This window comes from Anabas testudineus, chromosome 24 (assembly GCF_900324465.2).
Source record: "Anabas testudineus chromosome 24, fAnaTes1.2, whole genome shotgun sequence".
In the NCBI taxonomy this organism is placed as follows: Eukaryota; Metazoa; Chordata; class Actinopteri; order Anabantiformes; family Anabantidae; genus Anabas; species Anabas testudineus.
Window position 1 is genome coordinate 11,208,238 of NC_046632.1, and position 23,611 is coordinate 11,231,848.

A 23,611-nucleotide genomic window follows, 5' to 3' on the forward strand; every position below is an offset into this window, starting at 1 on the left:
GGGCCTGTGCTGCCCTGGCACATTCAGAATGATCTGCCCTGCTCGGTTAAGAAAACACAACAACTGTAAGCCCATTATAGGATACAGGGCAGATCAATCCTCAGTCTAATGATAGGAATAATGAAGAGGGAAGAGTCAATGGATAATACTATACAAAGGAGAGAAGGCAACAGAGGATGAGCTTAAGAACTGGGCAATGACAGCTTTAAAGTAAAGGGCTAAAAATATATTAAAAGGACAAGCTGTCAGATCTGGTCACCTCACATAACATATAATGGAATTCAAAATTACCTATGTAGTCTACAACCACATGGACATGTAATGTTACACAACTATTCCAAGTTTGAATAAATGTTTAACAGAGCTAAAGAAATCTGTCTGGAGCTCAAATGCACAGGAGATCAAATCTTAGCAGTGGCAGCCCTGTCAAGTCAAAGATGACAGAAGTGCTAATGGGTGTGCTGAGACTGGTACAGTGACAAGTCAAATGGAGCTTTGTTTTCCAGGCTGAAATTACACAGTGGTAATGTCTGTGTAGCCAACTCAAGAAAAGGTCACCTGCTTAAAATACTCAGTGACCTTTTGGATATTCTGGAATAAGTCACAAAAATACCAAAAGCCCTTATGTTAGACCAGTGTAGGCTGACAGAGACTGAGCATTTGTGAAAGGGAGATAGGAAGGGAGGGGGAGAGTGAGGGAGAGAGACAGAGAGAGATTTGCAGTCTTGGTCTATTTATTAGCTTGAATGGCTGTAAAATAGTTGTGGCTGTGCTCAACAGAACATTTTATTATCACCAGATGATTTTCTCAGCCCAGTCCCTGTACCCTGTACTCATCACTTTACAGTTGTAATCCTGATGCATGTGATGTCTTACAATGTATATATGCCGGTGCACATATCATCACTTGAAAGCGTAAAACAACAACAGCTTATTGTTGAAGATGCTATCACTATTGGAAACAATTATGATCTAAAATAAACATTGAATACATCAGAACAATATCATGAACCAACATAGTGAATGTAAAACTAAAAAGGGGAACCAAACGCAGTCATTAAAAAACAAAGGGCCTTTATTTTTCCTCCACTCAGTCACTACCAGCAGCGTTACGCATCACTTCCTATGGGAAGAGGAGGTGTGCCAGGAAAGTAAACCCCTTACAGAACCAATCAGAGCACTATTTTAAAAGACTTTTCCAGCGCTCATTCCAAGGAGTGTGAAATAAGTGCCTATGGGCAATAAAAACTTAAGAGGTGGTTTTTGGATTTTCTGACTTCTGACTGAAAACCTCTAAGTCGAGCTGCCCCAGGGATGTCTCTGACTGAGAGGAAAGAGCACAGTTCTTTGGGAGGGGCTGAAAGTAAAACTAATACATATGGGCCAAAGTGTGAGTAGGAAAGAGCAAATTTGTGCAAAGATTATGATCTGAAGTTAGTGAAGCGACCATGAATCAAGTTGGCAGTGAAATGTCTGTGTCAGTTGTTGAACACAGGTTCAGTATGTACATGTCACTCACATAGTAAAGCCACCCACCAGCACACATCTTTAATTCTTAAAAAACGTTCCCTGTCAACTCTCAGCACACGTTTAGGCTAACTTGTTTCCTTCCATCCTTTACAGCTCTGTGTTTCCAGCAGCATGCAGCTCATTCAGTTGGCTAATATGAGAGGGGTGAGTCATGGCTCTGCTCCCTATTTGCCTGCGCCTGCAGTGCTTTCATCAGCAGCGCTGGAGAGCTTGAAGGAGATGGCTTTTCCAGAGTGGGAGTGACTCGTTCTGTCTGGCAACACAGAATGAGACCCTTCACAATATTCCTTATGACTGCACATAATGAGTTCTTTGGCCTTCAAGTTAAATGTTATCAGAAACACAACACAGCAGCAAAGGTTGAAGTTATATTTTAGTGACTCCAGCTTTCGGTTCTTTTTAAAAAAGCTTACTTATGCTGTTTCTGTTTATAGAAAAAAAACATTTTGCTTTGTTTGCACCAGCACAGACAAATGGGTTTAGCCAGGCAGCCACAGGAGGAGATATGCATCTGATAGTCTGAAGCACTGTGTCACTACTAAAATAACTGAACCATTAGGAGTAACACTCCTAAAAAGAAAACCATGTAATACAACAAGAGCATATTCTTCAACGTCTGGTGTCTGGATGTTGGCCATGCAGATAAATACTGACCTTGAAATAATCAAGGCAAATATTAAGTATTGAATTGACTAAATGTATTTTTCCATTTTCATGTAACTGATTTTACATGATGTACAGCATCACTGCACCATATGCCTGGTATCCCCAGTCGCCACTGCACCTCTTTTGTCTAGACCCACATGTCTTATACCCCCCACATCACCCCATAATGTAACAGCTATAACACACAGTACTGTAATGTGTTGTATGTTTTACCTGAGCACTGAGGCCTTGACCTGAGTCCTCAGTCTCCACTTTGAATTTGCGTGGCAGGGTCTCCACTTCTCTGATAGCCTCCATGCTCACGTCTTTGGGCAGCACAGCAAACAGCGATGTCACGTACATAATGATGGACTTCTTATCTGGTAACTGAACCGCCACGTCTGGAGGAGGGGTGGGGGGTAAGACGGTGGTAGAAAGTTAGATGCAGGGCAGAAAGATCAGAGATACAAATTGAGCATGAAAAGCAGGAGGGAGAGAGGTGAGATAAAGAGAAGAGTTGCATGAAGAAAAAGCAGCACGGCAGAGGGAGTGAGACAGCAGAAGATGAGAGAGGAGAGATTGAGGCAGGTTGTATTGATTTAACTTGGCTTCGACAGAGGCCAGGTGTGACTGACCCTCACTTATGGCCTAACATTTAGACAGCTTCACTACAAGCACACTGAGCAAAGGCAGGTGCTACATGAACTAGAAAAATGAGCAAACACAGCTTCTAACAAATCTTCAGCCAAAGACAGCACCAAAGTTATTTGCTCCACAGTGAGTTTCTCCAGCTGCTGGCAGGACATGAAGGTAGGCTTCATGAACACAGACTAGGTTTCAATATGTGGGAATTTTGGACAGGACAATGTATATCAATCCATACCCAACTCTTACGTTTGGCCAAATATTATAGACAGCTCATGCATTTGTTTTACATTTTTACTGCAAAAGAAATCTATATTTATTCCCGTCCAAATAAATATCTAAGTGTGCAATGTGGGAAATTACTCAGTTTGTCAGTACCTTCAGGATCCAGTAGCCTCTCTATTGCCAGCTGCTCTTTGGCTACAGTGAAGGCGTGGTCAAGTCTTTCCACAGGGCTCAATGTTAACACCTTATCCCAGCTGAATGCATTTGGCCTGAAAAAACAGAACAATAGTAATGAGAGAAGCCATATGGAGACAATACCTCAGATAGCTTCAAATGTTTACTACTCTTTCAGGAGGAAAAATGGTAAATGAAATATCTACCATATACAGTGTAAACCCTGAGTAAAGAAAAGACCCTACGAAGGTCATAGGGGACTTGTGTTGAGGCCAGTTGGGTGTGGAATGTGTGTGCACAGTGAGCCACCTAAACCCTGGGCCAGGTCTAAACCAACACTGTCTCAGAGCTCAGTGGCCTGTGTGGGTAAAACACCTTTGACGATCTCCCTCTATTTCTTTCACACACAATGATGCACACATAAACACAGCGAGCGTGTACAAACAGTGACATGGTATGCGTAAACACAACAAGTGAAGCAGTGTACACACACCCGGCAGGCGCTGACCTGTCAACCTGACCTCCTGCCACTTAATTAGCCTGGGTGTCCGCACAATCTCAACCCCCCTCTCTCATGGTCGCACACACACACACTTTGATTCCTACACATATGCAATTTATAAATGACAGGTCTTGTTGTTTGATGGCTGGAAGGATGTGGTCTATGGCTTTAGGATCAATTACAGTAAGAGTTAAAGGTCATATGTTAAGTATGTAGCATTTACCATTAGCAGAAGATTTATCTAACAACAATAAGAAAACTGGTATGAAAAAATAAATGTGCTCTCCTCACCTGAAGTGATGTAGGATGCCATTGAGAGCCAGACCATCAGCCCAGCTGGTGGTAAAGTTCAGCACGTTGACTTCTGGGTACGAGCGGGTGCACTGGCGTACCCAGCTCAGTAAGATCTTTTCACTGTTTGTCTGATGCAGGTTCGACATGATATCCTTCATGATGTCTTTCACCTTGACAAATATACACATGTGAAAACACTAATTAATGTGGGAGAATAAACAAGTGAAACATTTCATAGTGTCGCTGAAGATCCAGGTGAAGACATCTGGGAGAGGCTGACTCCACTTCGAAATTTCACAGTTTTATTTATTATAGATATAATATGTCTTCCTTTATGGCAGTTTGTTATGTTTGTTGTGGTTGTCTTATTTCAAGAAACACCAGTATTATCCAACAATGTGTGTATCTACACATTTAGAACTTCTCATTATTTTTCTTTGAATGGTTGTATTAAATTTCAACAGGCCAAACACACAGAGCGGTAAATAATAAGCATATTTACATGCATGGCTGTTTGTATGCACACCAATAATCATCTCAAGAGTGAGTTAATTGAGCAAACATTAGCCTTGTGTGTGTGTGTGTGTTTGTGGGTGCGCAGAATATGGGTGAAAGCGAGGGCACATGTGTGTTTATGTGTGCTCACCTGCCAGTGAAGGATAATACTCCAGATGAGGCCCAAGGTCAGTTTGTGGTTCCCATCCACAATATCTGTGCCTCCTATGTTTACCAGATCCACCTAAATTAGAGGGCACACAAAAATACAAATATTCGCTAAAAACAAATAGTAATAATGATAATAAATAATAAAGCAAGCATAGTAAATTACTGTAATAGTCGTGGAGTAGATCTTAGCCCTATTTTCAACTCAGATGCACATAATATAAAATCTTGTCAGTGAAAATCTCTTGTTTTTGAAAACCAATCTGGAAATAATGTAAAAATAATTAGCACCATAACTTACTATTCTACTCACATAATAACAGCTCATTATAACAGCAGCTTATTCCAAATTTCTTAATCCACACTGTTCACACTGTTACAGTCGAACGCTCCCAAAACATGCAGTTTCACATTACACCGTGGATTACACCGCCATAATTACCTCTTTCCAGTGTTACCTAAAAAGCATGCCTACAAGCTTGGCAGAGATTTGTCATATAAGGCAAGGCCGAGTATTGTGTGATTACATATAAATATTTTGGTGAGGATCAATGCACAGAGTGGAACATGAGTTCAAGTGTCTGGTTAAACTATGGACCTTTGTCTACTGCATAACTGAGCTCTGACCCATCTCAAGTCCTAATTAGCCTCATCCTGCAACATTATAACGTGTCTCTGTTCCTTTCTTTGTGATAAGTGCACATATAAAGTGCATCAGAACATTGCATCTGCATGCATCATCCGCAGAACTACCACACCTTAACCTCTAAATAAGAGATATTCCAAACAATAGCCTAAAGCAACATGAATGATTGATGTTACATGTGCCACATGTATTTATATATATATATATATATATATATATATATATATACACTACTTTAAGCACACTTCAATAATAAGTGTAGTTTTTATAGTTACAGTAAATTAGGAAACAAGTACTATTTATGATTTCATTTCCTCCAGTCAGCAGACATTTAAGCCTCCACACACACTCCAGCCCATGAGTTTGCCCTGAATCTTATCTCCCACCTCTACAGTAAGGTCATGATAATAAGACCAACTATTGTATGCAGAGGAAGATGGATGAGGGAGCGAAGGAGACACACAAAGAAAAACACAGGACACAATGTAGACAAACTGACACAGTAGAATATGAACTCCTATATAGTTACAGGAAGTGTTAGTGAGTTGAATCAAGCTAATGCTACTTTGGCTGATCATGTACACAGCTAGCATCAAATGTATTGCAGCTAAAATAATTGTGGATCTTTACTTAAATAACTGTGCATAATTAAATAGTTACAGCTCACACCCTCTCTGAATGTGCTATTCTGTGGATAAATTACAAACCTTACAGATTTAGCTGTAATGGCCTCTGGTTATGAACCAACACCACCAAAAGTGATCTGGCTAAAAGCTTCCAACAAACGGCAGCCAATGTGTCAATAACACCAAACACCAGGTGTACAAAACAGGTACTCACGTTATTTTGATGTAGGACTTGAAGTACTTTGTTGACATTGTTGAGAGAGTGCACTCTGGTGGAACCTCGCTCTTTGGTCTGAGGAAGAGGAAATACAACAGAATCTAGCTGAAAGTATGTTCATTGTTCACTGGCCAATCATAAGCCACAGGAAAGCTCGACAGTTTATAAAACCTTAAGAGAAATGCATTGAGTAATTCTTTGATTTAAAGAAAAAATGAGAAAATAATTGTATATTGAATAAACATATTTATTTACACTCACTCCTACATAACTTAGTCAAGTCAGACTACACAAAGTAAAGGTTTGCCATCACTCCGCAGTGGGTGTTCCTCAACATACTGTACATTCATCACACCCATCGCCTTATCAGTGGTGTCCACAGGCCTACTTATGGAAAGAATGGCAGGAGGAACAGCTGCCAACAGCAAATCCCTCTTAAGTCTTCACAGACCTCAACCACTCATTAGCACCCAATTATGGAATTAGTATTCTAGTATCAGAGAGAAAGTAAGTGTGTGTCCATGTATTGCATAGAGGCGGCAGGCACTTAGTTTAGCTGCAGGTGCTAGAAAACAGATACAGGTGTCAGGTAGGTGGCACAATCAAAAGGAATATCCATTAAAACAAATGTGTGTTCACAAGTGCACTTAAGTCTTACATACATAGGGTTGGACAAAATGGAAAAAATGAAATTCTGCACATAATTTAGCTTTATTTGTTACTTTTCTTAGCACCTCTTGATAAATGTGAATATAAAAGTATGTAATTAACTGCATATGCTTTGCTGAAAAGTCATAAAAGAAAAACTGAAATGAAAATAACATAAAAAACTGACGGGAATTCAGGATATATGAAAGATATAATGTGTTTGCAAAGCAACTGCTTTTAATCAACTTTTTCCAAGACCCCCCAAAAAAAAATCACATGGTGAGGCGCTGTGACTTTACACACACATACATGAGGTAATGCATGTTCAAGTTCAAGCTTGAAAAGTTCACCCTTGACCTATAAAACACTACACGTCCTTGTAATTTCATTGCATGCAGTGCTAAAATACTTGCACACTTTCTTCCTCTGAAGGGTGTTTTTCCTTTCCATTGTTTCCTGGTGCTTGCTTAAATGGGGTTGTTGGGTTGTCTATAAAATTCTGCAACAATTAAACTTTATAAGGTCTTAAACCTAAGATTGTAAAGTGCCTTAATATGATGCTGTTGTGATTTCTATACAGGTAAAATTTTATTGAATTAATTGGCAGCTTAGCAGTAGAAATGCAGAGAGGACACATGAGGAAACAGAGAGGGTCCCCAGCTGGACTCAAACTGTAGATATTCCAAACCCCAAAGTTTAGGAATTATTCAAAGTATTAAGGTTCTGTGGCACAAAGACCGCCTGACTTTAATATGCACAAACTCACCAGGATGGTGCCAGTGAGACCCTCCAGCAGGTCCAGCAACTTCTTGCCATCCCTCAGGTCAGAGAACATATCTTTGATGGGCGTCTTTCCCGTCTGACAGAAAGCAGCACAATTGAGAGGTTATGTTCTGTCAACTATTTGTGCAAATATTTAACAAAGCCAGCTTAATGTACCACACATTCACATTAACGCAAGTCTCCAAATGGCGTGTTTATGAGAATAATAAAATACTATTAAACAAAAACACACACACACAAATCCATTAGATCACTAACAGATACAGCTGCTGGGTGGAGTAATGGTCTGAGACATGCACTGAGACAAAGTAATTTATTTAGTTTGTTCTAAACATTAGTAATCACATTTTGTTAGTGTTTAATTTAGCAAATTAAAACTGGTTTGTGGTATAACTGCAACAACGTTTATACAATTATGAGTAAACATTTGAACAGTTCAGAGTAATCTGCTGCTGGCAAATGAACTAGAGGTCCCATCAGTCTCCTCAGTGTGGAGCAGAATAAGGTTCACACTCCAAATTTTCATGGTCAGCTTTTCATCAGAAAACAACTAAGATTCTGTGAACTAAAGTTACCTACAGGTTGTGACAATACTTTAGTTCCACCTCCATCGAGACAGATTAAGCTTTTTATTTAAACAAACCATTAATTATGCTTCATGGCCATTCAGAGAATCATTTCTAGTGTTTTTACTAGTGCAATACACATTTAGCATCAGTCTGAAGTGGTCTGCATTACCTTGGAGAACTGTGCATTTATCCATTTGGTAAAGGTTTTCTTCTGTACTGCATCATGTTCGTCTGTGAAACACAAACAAGAGAGACAAGAAAAAACCTTTCAGAAAAGGTTAACAGGTGCATGAAATAATGACAGGAGAACATTGTCAGCACTCAAAGTCCATTTCCATGTGTTTATTTCAGGAACCATCTGGAAAAATTCACTTTCACACTGACATGCTGGTGGATGGTAATTGTAGCTGGAGGCATCATGGCTTGAAAGCATCATGATCGATGCTGCTGGAAAATTAGAAAATGACAGAAAATGTAGGCAAAGGAAGCATTTGCATAATAGATGGGAAGTGTCAGAGGGTTGATATTGTCAGAAGTAAAAGCAAGATACTACAACGCCTCATCCACCCAAAAAAGAAACACACGCACACATGCAAACACATTTGCCCATTTATACTGTTCCCAGATCTCTGAATCTAGTTGTACAAATATTTCACATTCTCTTCCCTCTTGACTACCTCCCTCTCTGCTCCTCCTTCATTCTCTCCAACGTGGCTCTCTAATAAAGCCTCATTGTGTGTCAGGCTGAGGGTCAACTGCTTTGATGTGCCTGGGCTATGGCTGGTTCCCGTAATGGATCGGAGTAACTCATACAAAGCCTTGGGCTTAGACACGTAATTAAATATATAATCTAAAATAATATGGAAGAAATTATTTATTTGAATTAATGTGACTAAAATTGGACAAAATTACAAAATAAGAGAATTGGATTAATTTATCGTGCCTGTCGTCTTCATTAGGTTGTGACTCTTGTAACTCTGAGTCAACAAAAACATGCATCTGCATCTGCTTCTAAGGACAATAACTAAGATCTAAGATAGTAATATAGGGGAGGATAGTGTGTAAAGCACCATGAATAGAAAAAAAAGGTCAAAGGTTATGATCACCAGTCCCAGCATTTGTCAGCTTCTTTGTTTGGATGTGTGGAGCATACATGTGTATGTCTGTAGCCCCTGGCTGGGTGAGAAGGGGCATAAAAACAAGAATGTACTGCAAGGGGAGGCCACAGGTGGGGGTCAGAGAGGTAAAGACACGAGGAGATGAGATATATGTTGGTGAAAATAAAACTGACTTAAAAGACACTTTCTGTCATTTCCATTTATTCTCAGTCTTCTAGTTTTCTATACTACTCCTCTCTGAGTCATTGTCTTTACAGCGTTTTGAACCATAAAATTGTAAAAGTCCCTCCTGAGATCGATGGTATGTTTACCCACATTTCCACATAAATCTCAGACAGCCACAATGACACCCTAAGGATTCTTTTGTAAGACGTGAAAGAGACTAAGAGGTGATGGCTCAAGGTGGTGATGGATGAAGGAGCTGATGGAGAGAAATACAACAGTAGCAAGACTGACAAAGTGTAGGTGCTCTGACAGAATTGATGGCAGTCAATCAGAGCAGATGTGTTACAGCTGAAATGTTAAAACAAGTCCTGACAGAAGAAAAGTAAAAGACTAGAAGTAGCTGGAGGGAGACGAAAAATGGTAACGAGGACAATTCACGATGAGCACAAGAGGCAGGATAGGTATAGTACAGGTATGCTTTCAACACAATATCAATTTCTATTTTAGAAAAAGTCTCATTTAGAGGCCTCCTGTCCTTGCAGCCTTATCAGCCCTGTGGAGGGCCTCCGAGGCCCCTCAGGAGAGGATCCCTGTGGGCTCAGGTCTCCTGGGCTTTGCGCTATAGCATCATGACGGGACAATACACTCAATTCATGCACACGTCTCCCCCTCAATCTGTCTTCTGCTCCTACTCATGACAGCACAGGATTGTCTTACTGCTGGGTGCCGGGCTGTGTGTGTGTGTGTGTGTTCTCAAAATGTCTAAAGGTCTATGTCGATACAACTGTATTACGTCATTACACAAGAGCATCTATGTCACTTTGCTTATATTTCTAGACATCTATCCTCACAAGTACTTGGACATGGATGTACAGTATGTCATACTGTACATACTACTTAAGCTGACAGTTAAATGATTGAGAAAACATAAACAAGCTAAAACACCAAAAGAGACTGCCAAAAGTGAAACACAGATCTTTTCCCACAACTCAGCCACTGAGATGTGTCACCCAGATCACTCTGTAATTCTCTGCTATAAAGATTATACATTTGATTGATGTCACAGGATGTAACTCCTAAGTGTTTAATTAAAAGTATTAATTATATAATAATATAACCACTCAATCTTCTAGTTAGATATTGCTATCAGTCAAGTATTGTACGGTATACTGTACGCAGAGAAGTCTTTAACATATGGTAATTAATGTGCAGTGTTATACAGCAGAATAGACTGGCAGAATTTGAGGTCCAACTAAAAGTCTGTCATCCCTGTTAAATAATCAGTCATTATATTTCAAATAACTGAGAAACACTGACTCACACTCACACACAAGTTACTGTTGCATATTTTGCACAGATTCGCAGAGTCATGTACAGTGAATGTGCTGAGAAACAAATGTTTCCCTTCCTCGACAGTCAAACAGGAAGTAGTGATTAAATCAGGAAGAGTAATCCCAGTGGTATCGTCTCACAGCTCACTGAGCACACATATGCACACTCACACCATGGCGTGAAGACTACTTATGTACAGGGTTCCCTTCCTAACAAAAAGACACAATTTGTGTTCTTTCTGAATTATTTACATGACCTTTACCATTTGCAAAAGCAACTCAGGCAATAAATTATCCAAAACCAAAACAAGAGAACATTCAGATGCAAGTTTATTTTCCTGAAATACAACCACGATCTATAAAATTGCCAGAGTGCTCCCATTTCCTTACCCTAGTGTTGACCAACATTACATAACCAACAGTTGAGGAAATTGAGAAAAATGAACCACAAACAAACCCCAAACCAACACACTGCAGAAACACAAATCTTCCTCAAAGCAGCCAGCTGGGAACACAGAGCAGACACATAAAATCTACCGCTCCAGTCTCCCAGCATACGCCTTCATCTCACAGGTGGAGAAAGAAACACGGCAGGGAAAGGAGGAAATGTGGGGGGTGGCATTGAGGTGAAAAATCAAACAAACCATCCACAGTTTCCACAGAAGCATCACACAGTAAACATGAGCGTGCCGAGCATCGACAAATACAGATATTTACAAAGTTTAGCTGCACAAATGAGCACCAGTGACCTTTAGATTTAAGTTGTGTTTAACAGCTGAAACATAACTTTTCCCAGTCACCATTTCAGTAGAGGCTGAAAATGAATAGTAGATGTAGGTTTAATTGGCTGAACACCAACCAGGATGTGCAGTTGAAGGCCGTCGACCAATCAAAAACAAACTTCCTTTAATGACACCGCATGTTTGTCTCATGTTGCCAGTGATAAAACACAATGAAATAACATATTTTTATTGCCGTTGTAGGATTACAATGAAATTTGTTTTATGGGACATTAAGGCACTCTCTTTCCTACAAAGCAGCTCTCTCGGGCTACACGCATGAAAAAAAAAGTTTTCAGGGAGTCAGCTGTTGACTGTCTTTCAGCAGAGCACCACCCGCAGCCTCCTCAAGGGCACTAACACACACACACACACACACACACACACACACACACACACACACACACACAGAACAACAGACCTACAACAACAACAACACTTAACAGACATTCAAGTCAGCCATTATATTACCTTCAACTTATATGCCCTCGGGAAGTCTCTTATTCGCTCACAATTATATGTGCACATAAAGAGATGTGCATAAACTTCAATTTACTGGGATGCACGTTATTTAGACACTGCAGTTTGAGAGGAATGCATAGAATTCCCACAATTCCCAATGAATTCCTCCCTCTAATGGTCACTTGTTTAAGCTTGTCCCAGCCGCCACAGCCTTGTTGACACGCTTCCCTCGCTAAGATCTGGGTATTTGTCAGGAAAACACTCTGAACGTACAGAAAGATTAGCCCATATCCGCACTTTACAGCTTGAAAAACACCCCGGTGGTGTGTGTAGGTGCGTGCTTTGCTGTAATTAGTGGTGTACAAGAACAGTGAGGTGGGGGTTACTGGAATTTTCTGAAGTCGGAGCAGGCTGATGAACTCTGAGAAGCAAGCCAGGTCACTTCACTAACCGGAGATTTAACAAGAAAACACCAATTCGCTGCTGCAGTTTGTAGAACTTTGTTTACAGCAAAGAAAAGAAAGATCAGTGGTATAAGTGATTCAATCTGCAATTCCTCTAAATCCAGTCAAACCACTGTTTAGTGTTGTTTAAAATTTAACCTTGTTGCATGCTGTCATTAACTGAAACTTTATGTCAGTAATTCTTTGCTTTCATAGCAAGTTCTCTATTTAATCCAACTGTGTCAAAGCTTCCATAGACTTTCACTGGATTCCAGATGCGCTGCAAATGTACAGCAGTCCGAGTCTAACACACCTTCCCGTGTCACCTGTAGCACAGCTTCAGTAGCTGCAACAAAGCCATGTGTCAAACACACATCTGTCAAAGGTTCCTACCTCTCAGTCTCAGCCCATGCTCTGCCATTTTTCACCACGGCGTTGAATCTCAAAAGCAGCAAAGAGAAAAATGGGTAGGAAGGCAAAGTCCATTCAGCAAAAAACAGAATCTGACATTCCTCCCTCACTCTCTTGTGCCTGTATCATTCGTTGACCAGAGGAGAGAGAGGGGAGCAAAAGAGAGACACTGCCACTGAAAAAGGAAACAAATTAGGGGCAGAGCAGAACAGGACAGGGCAAGGCAAGGGTGGGGAGTCATAATGCATCGTGTGCCATCCTTCCTTGAGCCATCTAGACTGCAAGTGACGACACAAGATTGATAAAGCAGAGACAAAGAGGAGCATATCAGGCAGAGATCGGCACGTTAACACAGACACAACACTGTGTGGTAGTAGAGGCAGTGTGGTGGGGCGAAATCTACCCATCTCTAAGTTTACACATAACACACTCCACTTAATCTGATCTAATCTGAACCCCCATAAATAATACATATTACGCATGTTTCCTTATATGGAGACTCAAACTTCACGACTTACGACCAGGGTAGAAGAAGAATAAAGAATTACCAATGTAGACATTTTTTGTGCTCTTATCTTAGGTTTCCCCCAATAATCTATTACTGTTCAATGTCACACATTGTTTTGGATGCATTCAGCCTTTTCAAGTTGTATTTACTTAATCTTTTTTTTTGACTGAGCGAGGCCTTCTTTGTTAATGAGAAAACTGAGAAGGTTCTCTGTCTGTTGCATTGTAAAGACATGATCTGACCTACGCCATCATTTTTATTCATGATTGATGGGGCTGGATGCAACAAAGGATGTAAACCGTAAATAATGGAGATGGATAGGATCCAAGTTAGCACACTGACGCTAGACCAAAATATACATGGACTGAAACAGCACATCACATTTGAGAAGTAATTGGCATAAATTGTTAAGAATAAGCGAGACAATGAAATTGTGGTATATTTAGTGGAACTTTTACATTTCTGCAGACAACCAGAGCAACATCTGTGGATTAATCTTGGTTTTTAAGACCATTTTAACTGAAACCATTGCTGGCCGGTTTGTACGTTAAAGAGACAGCTTGATTTCCTGCAGTGCTTCACAGAATTCAGCCTTAAACTACTACACGGATTACAGATGTGCTTCTCCACTTACCTAGATCAACATTGTTTTCATGCTTTTCTTTCCTTCTGAAAAAGTTACGCTTTCTCCACGACATCCACTTACTCAAATTCATGACAGAAACCGGTGTTTTTACAATCAAACGAGAAAAAGAGAGATAGAGAGAAAAAAAAAAAAACAAGAAATCCGGAACAGGAAGACGAAAACAGAAGGTGGTGGTGGGAGAGTGAGAGAGACGAGAGAGAAAAGACAAAGAGGAAGTAGAGGTATCAGGGCATTTTATAAAGTAGGCTGGGTGTGTTTATTTGGGGTTCTGGGTCAACTTGTGTAATGTGACATCACACACAAACACACACACACGTTCGAAAAGCAAACAAGCACACACACACTTAACGGAGGGGTGAGAAAAGTGAGAGACAAGCGCAGGGACTGCTTCGGCGTCTCAATTAAAAGGTAAGCGACAGGTGACAGAGAGGTTGTGTTGGTGTCATATGCGTTGCTGCAACTGACAGCTGACTCTGCCATGAAAACAGAGGGTACATATGGCGACGACAGCTCCCACTGCACAAAGTGAGAGCAGATAAACATGACCCACAGTGACCTAAACCCTAAAACCTCCATACTGCCGTAGCTTTGGGTTACAACATCCACTTCCCTTATTAATGTTTACATGAAAGTGAAACCTATGACAATCAAAAGCTATGACTCACAGAAGAACAGCAGGCCACAGAGTTACAACTGTGACATTTAATGGAGGTCTGTGAGCCAGTGCAGTGGAACAGGGCCTGAGTCCATTTGCTCATTGATATATTTAGTCAATGAGGGACAACTGAATAAACAACTCAATTCCCACAGAGCGTGCTAAATAGTGAGGTAGGAGCTAAAGTAGAAATAAAGGGGGAGGAAACCAGAGAGAGAAAGTTCACTGTTTTGTTTCCTCCTTTCTTTTCCAGCAGATGAAGAGGAGGAATAACAGTCTGGTTCACCCGTGATCAACTTCCAGAATCTGACTGAAAGAAATCAACTTCCTTCCACAGAGCTTGAGCAGAGCGTCACAGCTCAAGATGACTGGCTTGGCTTGGGTGAGGCTGGCCTTGGCAGTAGGAATCGGAGACCAAAGGGGACTTTCCGCCAGGCTGCATCAGTCATGAGCCCAGAGATAGGCGTCCCCCTCCGTCATTCCATCTCTGAACACCACCCTCAGAGCATCCGTCATCAAGTTGGTTGAATGAAGCTGTGCAAGTGAATGCATCCTGGCAGACACACACACACACACACACACACACTTCATTCGCTTATGTTAGTTCTTCAAATCCAAATCCCACACCTCACTAATGGTTGGAAAAAATGAATAAAACCTTTTTCTTTTATGATTCACCATAAACACTGGCCAAGCTTAGATGACATTTGAAGATGCTTGTTCAATGGATGTTTGGTATGTGAACTTGAGTAATTACTGAGGCAATCACTTGGGAAAATAGGTGGAATAGGTGGTTAACTTGCTGTAGACAAATGAATTGAGAATTTACTCTATTTGCCTCATATAGATTCTTGAAAATAGGTGCAGCAAGTCCTGGCTAAAAAACACTGTCTGCTGGCTGACCACCTCGCACAAGCTCAAGAAACCACACTAGTCGAATATTAACTAGATCGCATACTGTAAAATTTCTAGTAGGCTTCACTATGAACTCCCACTTTCTACTGACAGAACATCAGCCTGAAGTAAAATTCCAGCGTCACTTTTTAATGTCAAGTGTGCTGCAGGGGTGTGCTTGCATTAATACAACAAGCAGCACGACCATATACACAAGCACAAAAAGAGCACTTCAGCACTATGAGAAAGTAGCCTTTCAGTGGAGGGGTCTCGTCTTTTTGAGTTATTGACTCAAGAGAAATGTCACTATAGCCTTTAAGGGTTAATCTAAACTCTCTCTGGGCCTCGGCCTGTATTTTATTTTAGTAAATCCTGTCATGCGAGGGGTCAGAAGGTAGATTGGGCAACATGGCTTTAGAGCCCTAATGAGCTAAGAAAAGGGGCAGAGAGGGGGACTTAAGGTGGAAAGGCTTGCTTTGGAAAAAGAAGATTCACTGGTTTGTGTATAGTATGTCTAACGACCACAGGACCATTTGGGACTCATCATTTTGCACAGTTTCTGGCCTTCGCTAGAAGACTTTGAATGTCATATTGGCTGTCTGCATGGTGTTTGATGCACATACACACGGTCCCACAGACAACCGCACCCAAGGGAGATGTTTTGGCCAGTGCTCCTATTCCCAAATTTCCAAGCAGGGTTTTTGCAGAGCTTGTTTCCTCCCACTTCCCAGGCAGACACATGCAGCTAGAACCTAATAAAAACACACACTTGCATGTATGTAGTCTATTGTTGTGAAGACACATCCAGCTGGGTTCCCAGCGGACAGGTCCCAAGCAGAATATACTCATGAGAACTCTCGCTGACCATTAGACCCAAACCAGAAAGTGGCAAAGAAAAAAAACAAAATCAGGCCATGACATCTCAGAATGAAGGGCCGACATTGAACAGTGAAAGCTCCTTTGTTTTGATTTGTGTTCCATGCTACCCACGCATGCACACACCCATTATTATGTATTTGCATAACACTGCATACCACTGACAGTTTGACAAGTTTTATGTCATAGGTCATTGGTGAGTATCACCTAATGTTTCATTCACTTATTTCTAAAGAAGTAAAACTATCGCTTTCACTTGTACACACACAGCAGACAAAACATTTTAAGTACTCAGTTCAAGCTGAAGCCAAGAGGCCGGGACTAAAACTGAGGATCTATGACATGTACATGAGCTAGTATGGTGACAAACCACACCCTCCACACCCTCTGTTTGACAATCACATTCCAGTTCCCTTATTAGTAACAAGAATATTTATTCTAATGTACTACACGTCACACCCAAAGAAAACGTGTGAGCAAATGGTCCTGCGTCTGGCTGAGACAGTTAAGAGTTGAAATTGGACAAAGGCAACTCGTTTCAAAACTAGACACACTGAGTGAGCTGCAAGACACCCACCAGATCTTAAGTATGTTACTTGGGACTGCCTCTGTTCAAACATTTCCCACATTCTCAGAGACACACAGCATAATATGAGAGGGTACGAGTGATAGGGAATAAAAGGCAGAAACAGAACAGTAGAAAAAGATGGAGAACTAATCAGCAGACCAGAGTTGTACAAGTGTGGCACTGAGATGCAGAGCTCTTACAAGCAAAAAGCTCAAGTGAGTTTCCATTTTAGAGTAATAGCTGTTAAACAACGGCCCCTAATGGATGATATTTGACCTTTTTACATTTCCCTGAACTCTGGACCGGGGGATGGGAAATGGGTAGAGTAGATAGCACTTCAGGGGGGGTTATACAGTTATCCAATCTGAACTTTGTTAACTTTGTAAGCACTCTTTCTCTCTTTCAGGTCCCTTAAAAGTGCTGCATCATGTGGAAAAGCAGAAACAAAGAGTTCAGCTTATCAGGTCAGTTTTAGGGCTGCAGCTAATAATTATTTTAGATTAACATGGGCGATCTATCCTATTTTCTCAGTCCTGTCACTCGGGTCGGCTTGCATAACAAAAAAACACTAATGTGCACATGTCTGTGAAAAGAAGACACTGTCTATCTTGCTGACATCCATCATAGGAGACAGAGCAACAACGCACATGTACACACCCCTGCTTCAAATCCATCCACTGCAGCAATGACCTTAATCTAGTGCTAGTTCACAAATGCAACACACATCAGCCGAAGCTGCAGCTTTGAGACCACTCTTCACACAAGATCGGGATAACTAGCCCTTACTTCCTGTCAATCAGTAATGGGAAAAAGAGAGGGTTTGCAGTTCAATGAAGAAATTAACCTGCCTGTCACACAGACTTTAAATCTCTCTTCCTCTCTGTTTACCTCACTATCTAACACCAGACACTACAGTAGATAAACCCAGGTTGATATTGTCATGAGTCTCCACAGCTTAGAAACGCCTCAATCACCTAAATCTGTATTGATTTGCAAGTCCACAAAGTTCATGATGATGGAAAAGAGACCATGCACTGTACAACTGAGTTTTTCAGATGAAGGTGGGGCCATGTATATACCACATATCCTGCAGAGATAAACATCTTTCATTGTCAAGTTTCACCTTGTTTAGCCAGGTTTCACAGGGTTCTCATGCTATGCAAATTATAAAACACCTATTTACAGAAATATTTCTAATACACACACACAAAAAAAAGATAAGAAACAGTTGGGCGACTACCTCCCTCAACACAAATATGCTCTGCTGCTTTTCATGGGCTGTTTCAGGGTGCAGAAAAGCTACATGCTAAATTTTTCCCTCGTTGCCATAAAAGAAAACATTAATTTTAGGGTTGCTAGGAAACGTGGATCTTTGTAAGAAAAGCATTGTGGTCTGGAGACAAGCGTTGTAAATTACAAACTCCATCGGCCGGGTGGAATTCCTGGCGCTGATTTTGCCAGCACTCCAAATACTGGGAGGGTGGAGAAAGCTGGCAAATGGACTGAACAGGATGGATAAATCTACACTTTTCTTTACATTATTTCCTGCAGTATTTCAGTTTGTAGTGCACGGGGTGTGGGTGCTCGGAACCCAGGACATCACAAATGTGGCATATGGAACCAGTGGAAGTTACACACTATTGATTGTCTCACTTCGGTGCTGCTATGACTTTTGTTTTCATACTATGAAAACACATAACTTGGCTCAGTTTTTGAGAACAATCATCACATCGTCTGACATACTCTGCTTAAAACGTACGAATTTAGCACTATGTCTTAATTTGGTTCACTGCTCTTTATAATGTCTTGTAAACCCACATAGGCTGGGCACTACTTCTCTCTGAACTTTAGTACAGTTATCGTAATTCACTGTAAAAATAAGCCCTATCAGTAATGTCTTAAACTTACTACATTATCTACAAAACTTGCTTAAATCTGGAATAGTTTAGATTAGTTTTAAGCAACTGTACAAAATTGCTAAAAGTTCAATCCTGTTCCAAAAGACGGCAATAAATTCCATCTTTGAATACCTGCAGACATACAAGATCAGACACACATATATTTATATATAAACATATTTATATATTTGCTTAACTAAACCACTCGTCTTAAACAACAACAACAACTTGGTTGTGTCTGTCTTAATCAATCTGAGGGCGGTGTGTACAAAAAAGCAACCTATGGAATGATCTGCAGAGAAAGCGATCACAGGGTGTGGCTCCCCAAAACCCATCCCTGCATTCTTTTCTTCCCTTTTCTCTGCAGCCATTGGCCACCTTTCTTGTTACTTTCTCTTTCTTTAAGCAAACGTGTTACAATCAACCATCTCCTGTTCTCTTCGTGTCTTTGTTGCTTGCTTTGCCTCAGTCCCTTTTCCCTTGCCTCCATGGGAACTGAGGTTAGCCATGCACAACAGGATCTCTGGCTCTGTCAGTTTTTCCTTTCAATGACAACACTTATGCACGTACAACAAACTGTTCTCTCTATGCTATTTTAAGACAACCAACTTATTTTGTTAAGCACATATGTAACATTTGGCAAATATGACATGACACTGTGCAGTGCAAACACAGTTCTGCATGCAGTGCACACCACTGCGAAGGCTCAAGACCCCAATATGGACAGCAAAATGATCAAAAAACATACCAGATCGCCATTTAATGATGTCACTGAACTCTTCATTGGCTCCTCCCTCTGGGATGTCACTGGACGATGCCATTGTATGCGATAAATCCAACACTTCGATTGGTTGAAATTGCACCTGTGAGAAAAAATAAAACTTACATTTAAAATCTGCTGGTTCTTTTTTTTTTCCTAACTCTTTTGTGTTTTAAATTGACCTTAAGCAAAGTCAACTATTCTCAAATTTCAAAGTAAGGCTTGAGGTATAGAGGTGTCACATGCATAGGAGATACACACAGAAAATATTCAAACTCGGTCACATGGTCACGGGAAGATCTGACACTTCCAGAGGAACATTATACACCTTAATGGCTGCTTAGCGGTTTTGGGGGAGAACGAACTGTTTCACACCATGACCCTAGGCTGACACTATAACAGTGATTGTGTAAAATGATTCCTGTGACTGACAGTCAAGTTGTTGACTTTTGTAAAGCTAAGGAACAATCGAATCCATGGCGTCAGAGTTTGAAACACCCACAAAGCATGAAGGAGAGGCAGAGGTTCTTTGGTCAACCACAAAAAGCTGGTTTTGGTGTGCTTGTTTTGCTCGTCAGCATTGTCACATCTAATGCTTTCTTACAATAGAAACTGTTTTTTCATGTAAAGAGGAAACATTACACAGAAATTAAAAAGTGTTGTCACGTGCTAATAGTTGCAAATCATCTGTTTCTTTCAGTTTCACAAAGGACACCAAGAAGTGCGTTCAAGTGTGCTTCCACTTCCACCCTCAAAATGAATCGCCATCTATCATAATCTCCAAGTGTTCAGTTTGAGAAGTGAATAAAGACAGGTCCAGCTGCTGAAACTTGTTAACACTGATTATTTCTCTTAGTCTTCTTGCACCTTTTGAGATCTGTGTTGCAGAGGGACTATGATGCACGTGCATGTGCTGTTTTAATTGAATGAAAGTGTCCTTTCATTAAAAAGAAAACTTCCACGTTCACTCCCGAATTAGCCTGTTTTTACCATGAAAGGAGTTTTACGTGCAGTTTTCTGGAGCAGTGCTGGTTGAGTTACAGTTCTTGAGGTATGATGCAAGATCCAAAAATAACAGCTGTAAAGTCAAGGAAAAAGGCAGCTCCATCTTGCTGTGACTTCACAATTTCAGTTCCTCTCACAGAGAAAAAGTAGTTGTGACAACTGAGGGTAAATATCTAAAGGGGCAGACAATCAACTAGTTTAACCTGAACTGGTTGAAGCTGCAGAGCTGTCCAACCAAACTGAAGCACTTCCATGCACAACGCCTCCCTGACTATAACCACAATGACACAACAACAACACATATAAAAGGAACTTTTACACAGTAAACACATTGTGCCCACATTGTGTCGTAGTTAATGTTTTATCTCTTGTGTATGACTGCAGTAATTACAGCTTGATCAGGCAATTTCCAATCTGGTTGCAATGTTCAACCAGCTGCTACGTGCAACGTCCAATATTAAGTAAGAACACTGATGTGCAATAGTTTTTAAATGTTAAAGGTTACCTTATGCCCACAATAGCACGATGTGTGCCGTGTTGTTAACATAATGACGATTAGCATTACAGGGATCTAATCACACACTCACCTCTCTTGTCACCAAGGAGTCAGGAGACGTGTTCCCTCAAAACAACTCCCAAAACGTGTAGAGAGTGGACAGGCAAACTCCAGAAAGTCAATAAACGTAATGAAAAGTTGACACGTCTTCAACAGCCACACGAAATCGATTGATTTAAGGCATTTTCTACGAGGTACGAGGCTCTCTTTAACTAACCAGCTAACTGAAGTCACCCGTCCTCAAACGCATCCAGCCTCTACAATGTGCCAAGAGAAAGCTCTAAGAGTCTTCAACGAAAGAAGGAGAGAAAAAAAGCACTCAACGTGTCTTGGAAACGCAGAGATGGTTATTGCGTTTTGCGGACGAACACCGAGAAACTGTGGACTCAGGTCTTACAACTTTGTTCCTGTTGCTTACTTGACTCTTTCTCCCTGTGGCTCACGTCGATGTCAAGCGGAAGAGTTAGCGTAGCTTAACGGAAATGATGCGGAGCTTCCTTCGAAGTAAAGCCCCGTCTATAATACAGTAGCGGAAGCGCTCGCTTAACTTATTGATCTTTTAGTGTAGTAGTGCCCTTCCTATCACAAATAGTGATACTGGTTTGTGAGCAATGGGATAATAAACTTCCTACCGCTAACTGCTCCACTCAATAAGTCAGCGAAACAGCGTCACCACTGACTCGCACTTGTTTTGAAGGATTCACCCGGAACCACTGTGTGCAGCAAGGGTGACTTGACCCTGATCTGGAGCCGTTCCCCTCGGGCAGTAAAAGTTTTCCTGACGAGGGGATGGAAACATGGCGCGGTGGGCGTCACGTGACGTAACACCAGTAAAACCAGTGATTCCCAGTGGAAAAACAAAAGGCTTAACAAGAAACTTCAATTAATAACTGCAATGTTGAGAAGTCCTCAAAGTGCCCGTGGGAAATGATCCCAAACTGCCTAGTTAAATGAAGTCATGTGTTTATGTGGAATGTGTGTGTAATGTCACATAGAACTCTTGACTTATCTCAATTATTAAAATATATGAACTCATTAGAAAAGCCTTAGTTTTATTATATGTTAGTGTTATTTCTAAAATTTCACATGTAAGCATGATTTAAATGCTGGTGTCAGTCAAGATGGAGTTGATTTTAACTATATTTTACACTTGTGTACCGTTTAATCTGCAGAAAAAAAACATACTTAGCATTTTGTAATGCAAAATGTTATTGTTTTAAGGATACAGATACATTTAAAGGTACAATGTGTCAGACATTCATGTAAGAATACATCAAAAGTATATGGGACAGTGAAGTAGAAGTCATTGAAAACATCTGTGTATTAGCTTCATCTCATCATCTCATTAATTTACCTTTCTATCACGACTGTAACAAAAGTAGCACACAGCAGAAAAACCATTCAGTTGCATCATTTTAAAATAATGTATTTAATAAATGTATACAATACATTCGTCTTTACACTACAGTTAAAATATGTAGGTACATGTCCATATTACAATACAATAATAGAAACACAAGCTATATACTTAAGCATAATACAAGTAAGAATTACGATTACCATAAACTCTTGCATCACATCTTATGCCAGATTTTATTATACTATGTGATGTGCCAGGTCACAGAAAGGCAGCAACTTTTCCAGCATGTGAAAAGACTGAATAATAGAAGTCAGTGGAAAGAGTCTGTGGCTTTGAGGATGCGGAGCTGTAGATCGTCAATTATAAACTCTCATCCTTTTCTCTCTCTCTCTCTCTCTTCTCAGTTGTCAGGGATCTTTTGTGTATGCTTCCTCATAAAGCTCAAAGAAGGGGCTCAGTTTCACAAATTGGAGCTCTTAGGCCCCAAACACCTATCAAGTAACAGTATATTTGTTTGGTGGTTGTTATAGACGGCACAAGGGGACAAGTGGATACTCCCACCTTTAAGTCAATTGGTATCTATAGAAAGATTTCGTTTTAGTAAAATGAGATGATCATTAGTATCCAAGGCAACTTTAACACATTTATATAGTTGTGTATATTTGCAATAAAATGTGTGAACTGATACATGCCAAAATTGATTGTGCTAGTAAACAAAATACTGCAGGAAATTCTATTTTAATGGCAAAGTTACACAATGATTCATTTTCCATCTATACTGTGACTAACAAAACCTTTAAATACTGCTCTATACGAGTTGTGGCCATTTTTCTGTGAAGCTTTTCCTGTGGCAGATGCAGATGACTGGGTCTCCGTGAGTCAAAGGCATCGCCCTTGCAGAGAAATTATAGGGCTAAGAGGGTGTAGGCCCTCAGTGACACCCTACCTCTAACTAGTCTCCAGCCCAAAGACTCACTGCACAGCAGGCTTAGTGCGCCCTCTTCTGTCC

The 23,611-nt window shown here is 40.6% G+C and overlaps 1 protein-coding gene across 6 annotated transcripts in view; it reads right to left on the reverse strand.

The window, feature by feature from the left end:
- Window positions 1-21,692, reverse strand: part of utrn (utrophin) — a 144,692-nt gene extending 123,000 nt beyond the window's left edge. For 3 of the 6 annotated variants that reach the window (XM_026341034.1, XM_026341033.1, XM_026341036.1), the window contains exons 1-8: window positions 14,019-14,100; window positions 8,337-8,398; window positions 7,582-7,674; window positions 6,165-6,242; window positions 4,662-4,754; window positions 4,013-4,185; window positions 3,199-3,314; window positions 2,410-2,576 (exon numbers count right to left, since the gene is read on the reverse strand). In XM_026341034.1, coding sequence (XP_026196819.1) covers window positions 2,410-2,576; window positions 3,199-3,314; window positions 4,013-4,185; window positions 4,662-4,754; window positions 6,165-6,242; window positions 7,582-7,674; window positions 8,337-8,398; window positions 14,019-14,100 — 864 coding nt within the window. Of the gene's footprint in view, window positions 1-2,409; window positions 2,577-3,198; window positions 3,315-4,012; window positions 4,186-4,661; window positions 4,755-6,164; window positions 6,243-7,581; window positions 7,675-8,336; window positions 8,399-12,858; window positions 13,042-14,018; window positions 14,162-19,669; window positions 19,785-21,273 lie in introns of those variants that run through there. The other 3 variants (XM_026341032.1, XM_026341031.1, XM_026341035.1) reach the window with 3 other exon arrangements.
- Window positions 21,693-23,611: the final 1,919 nt, after the last annotated feature.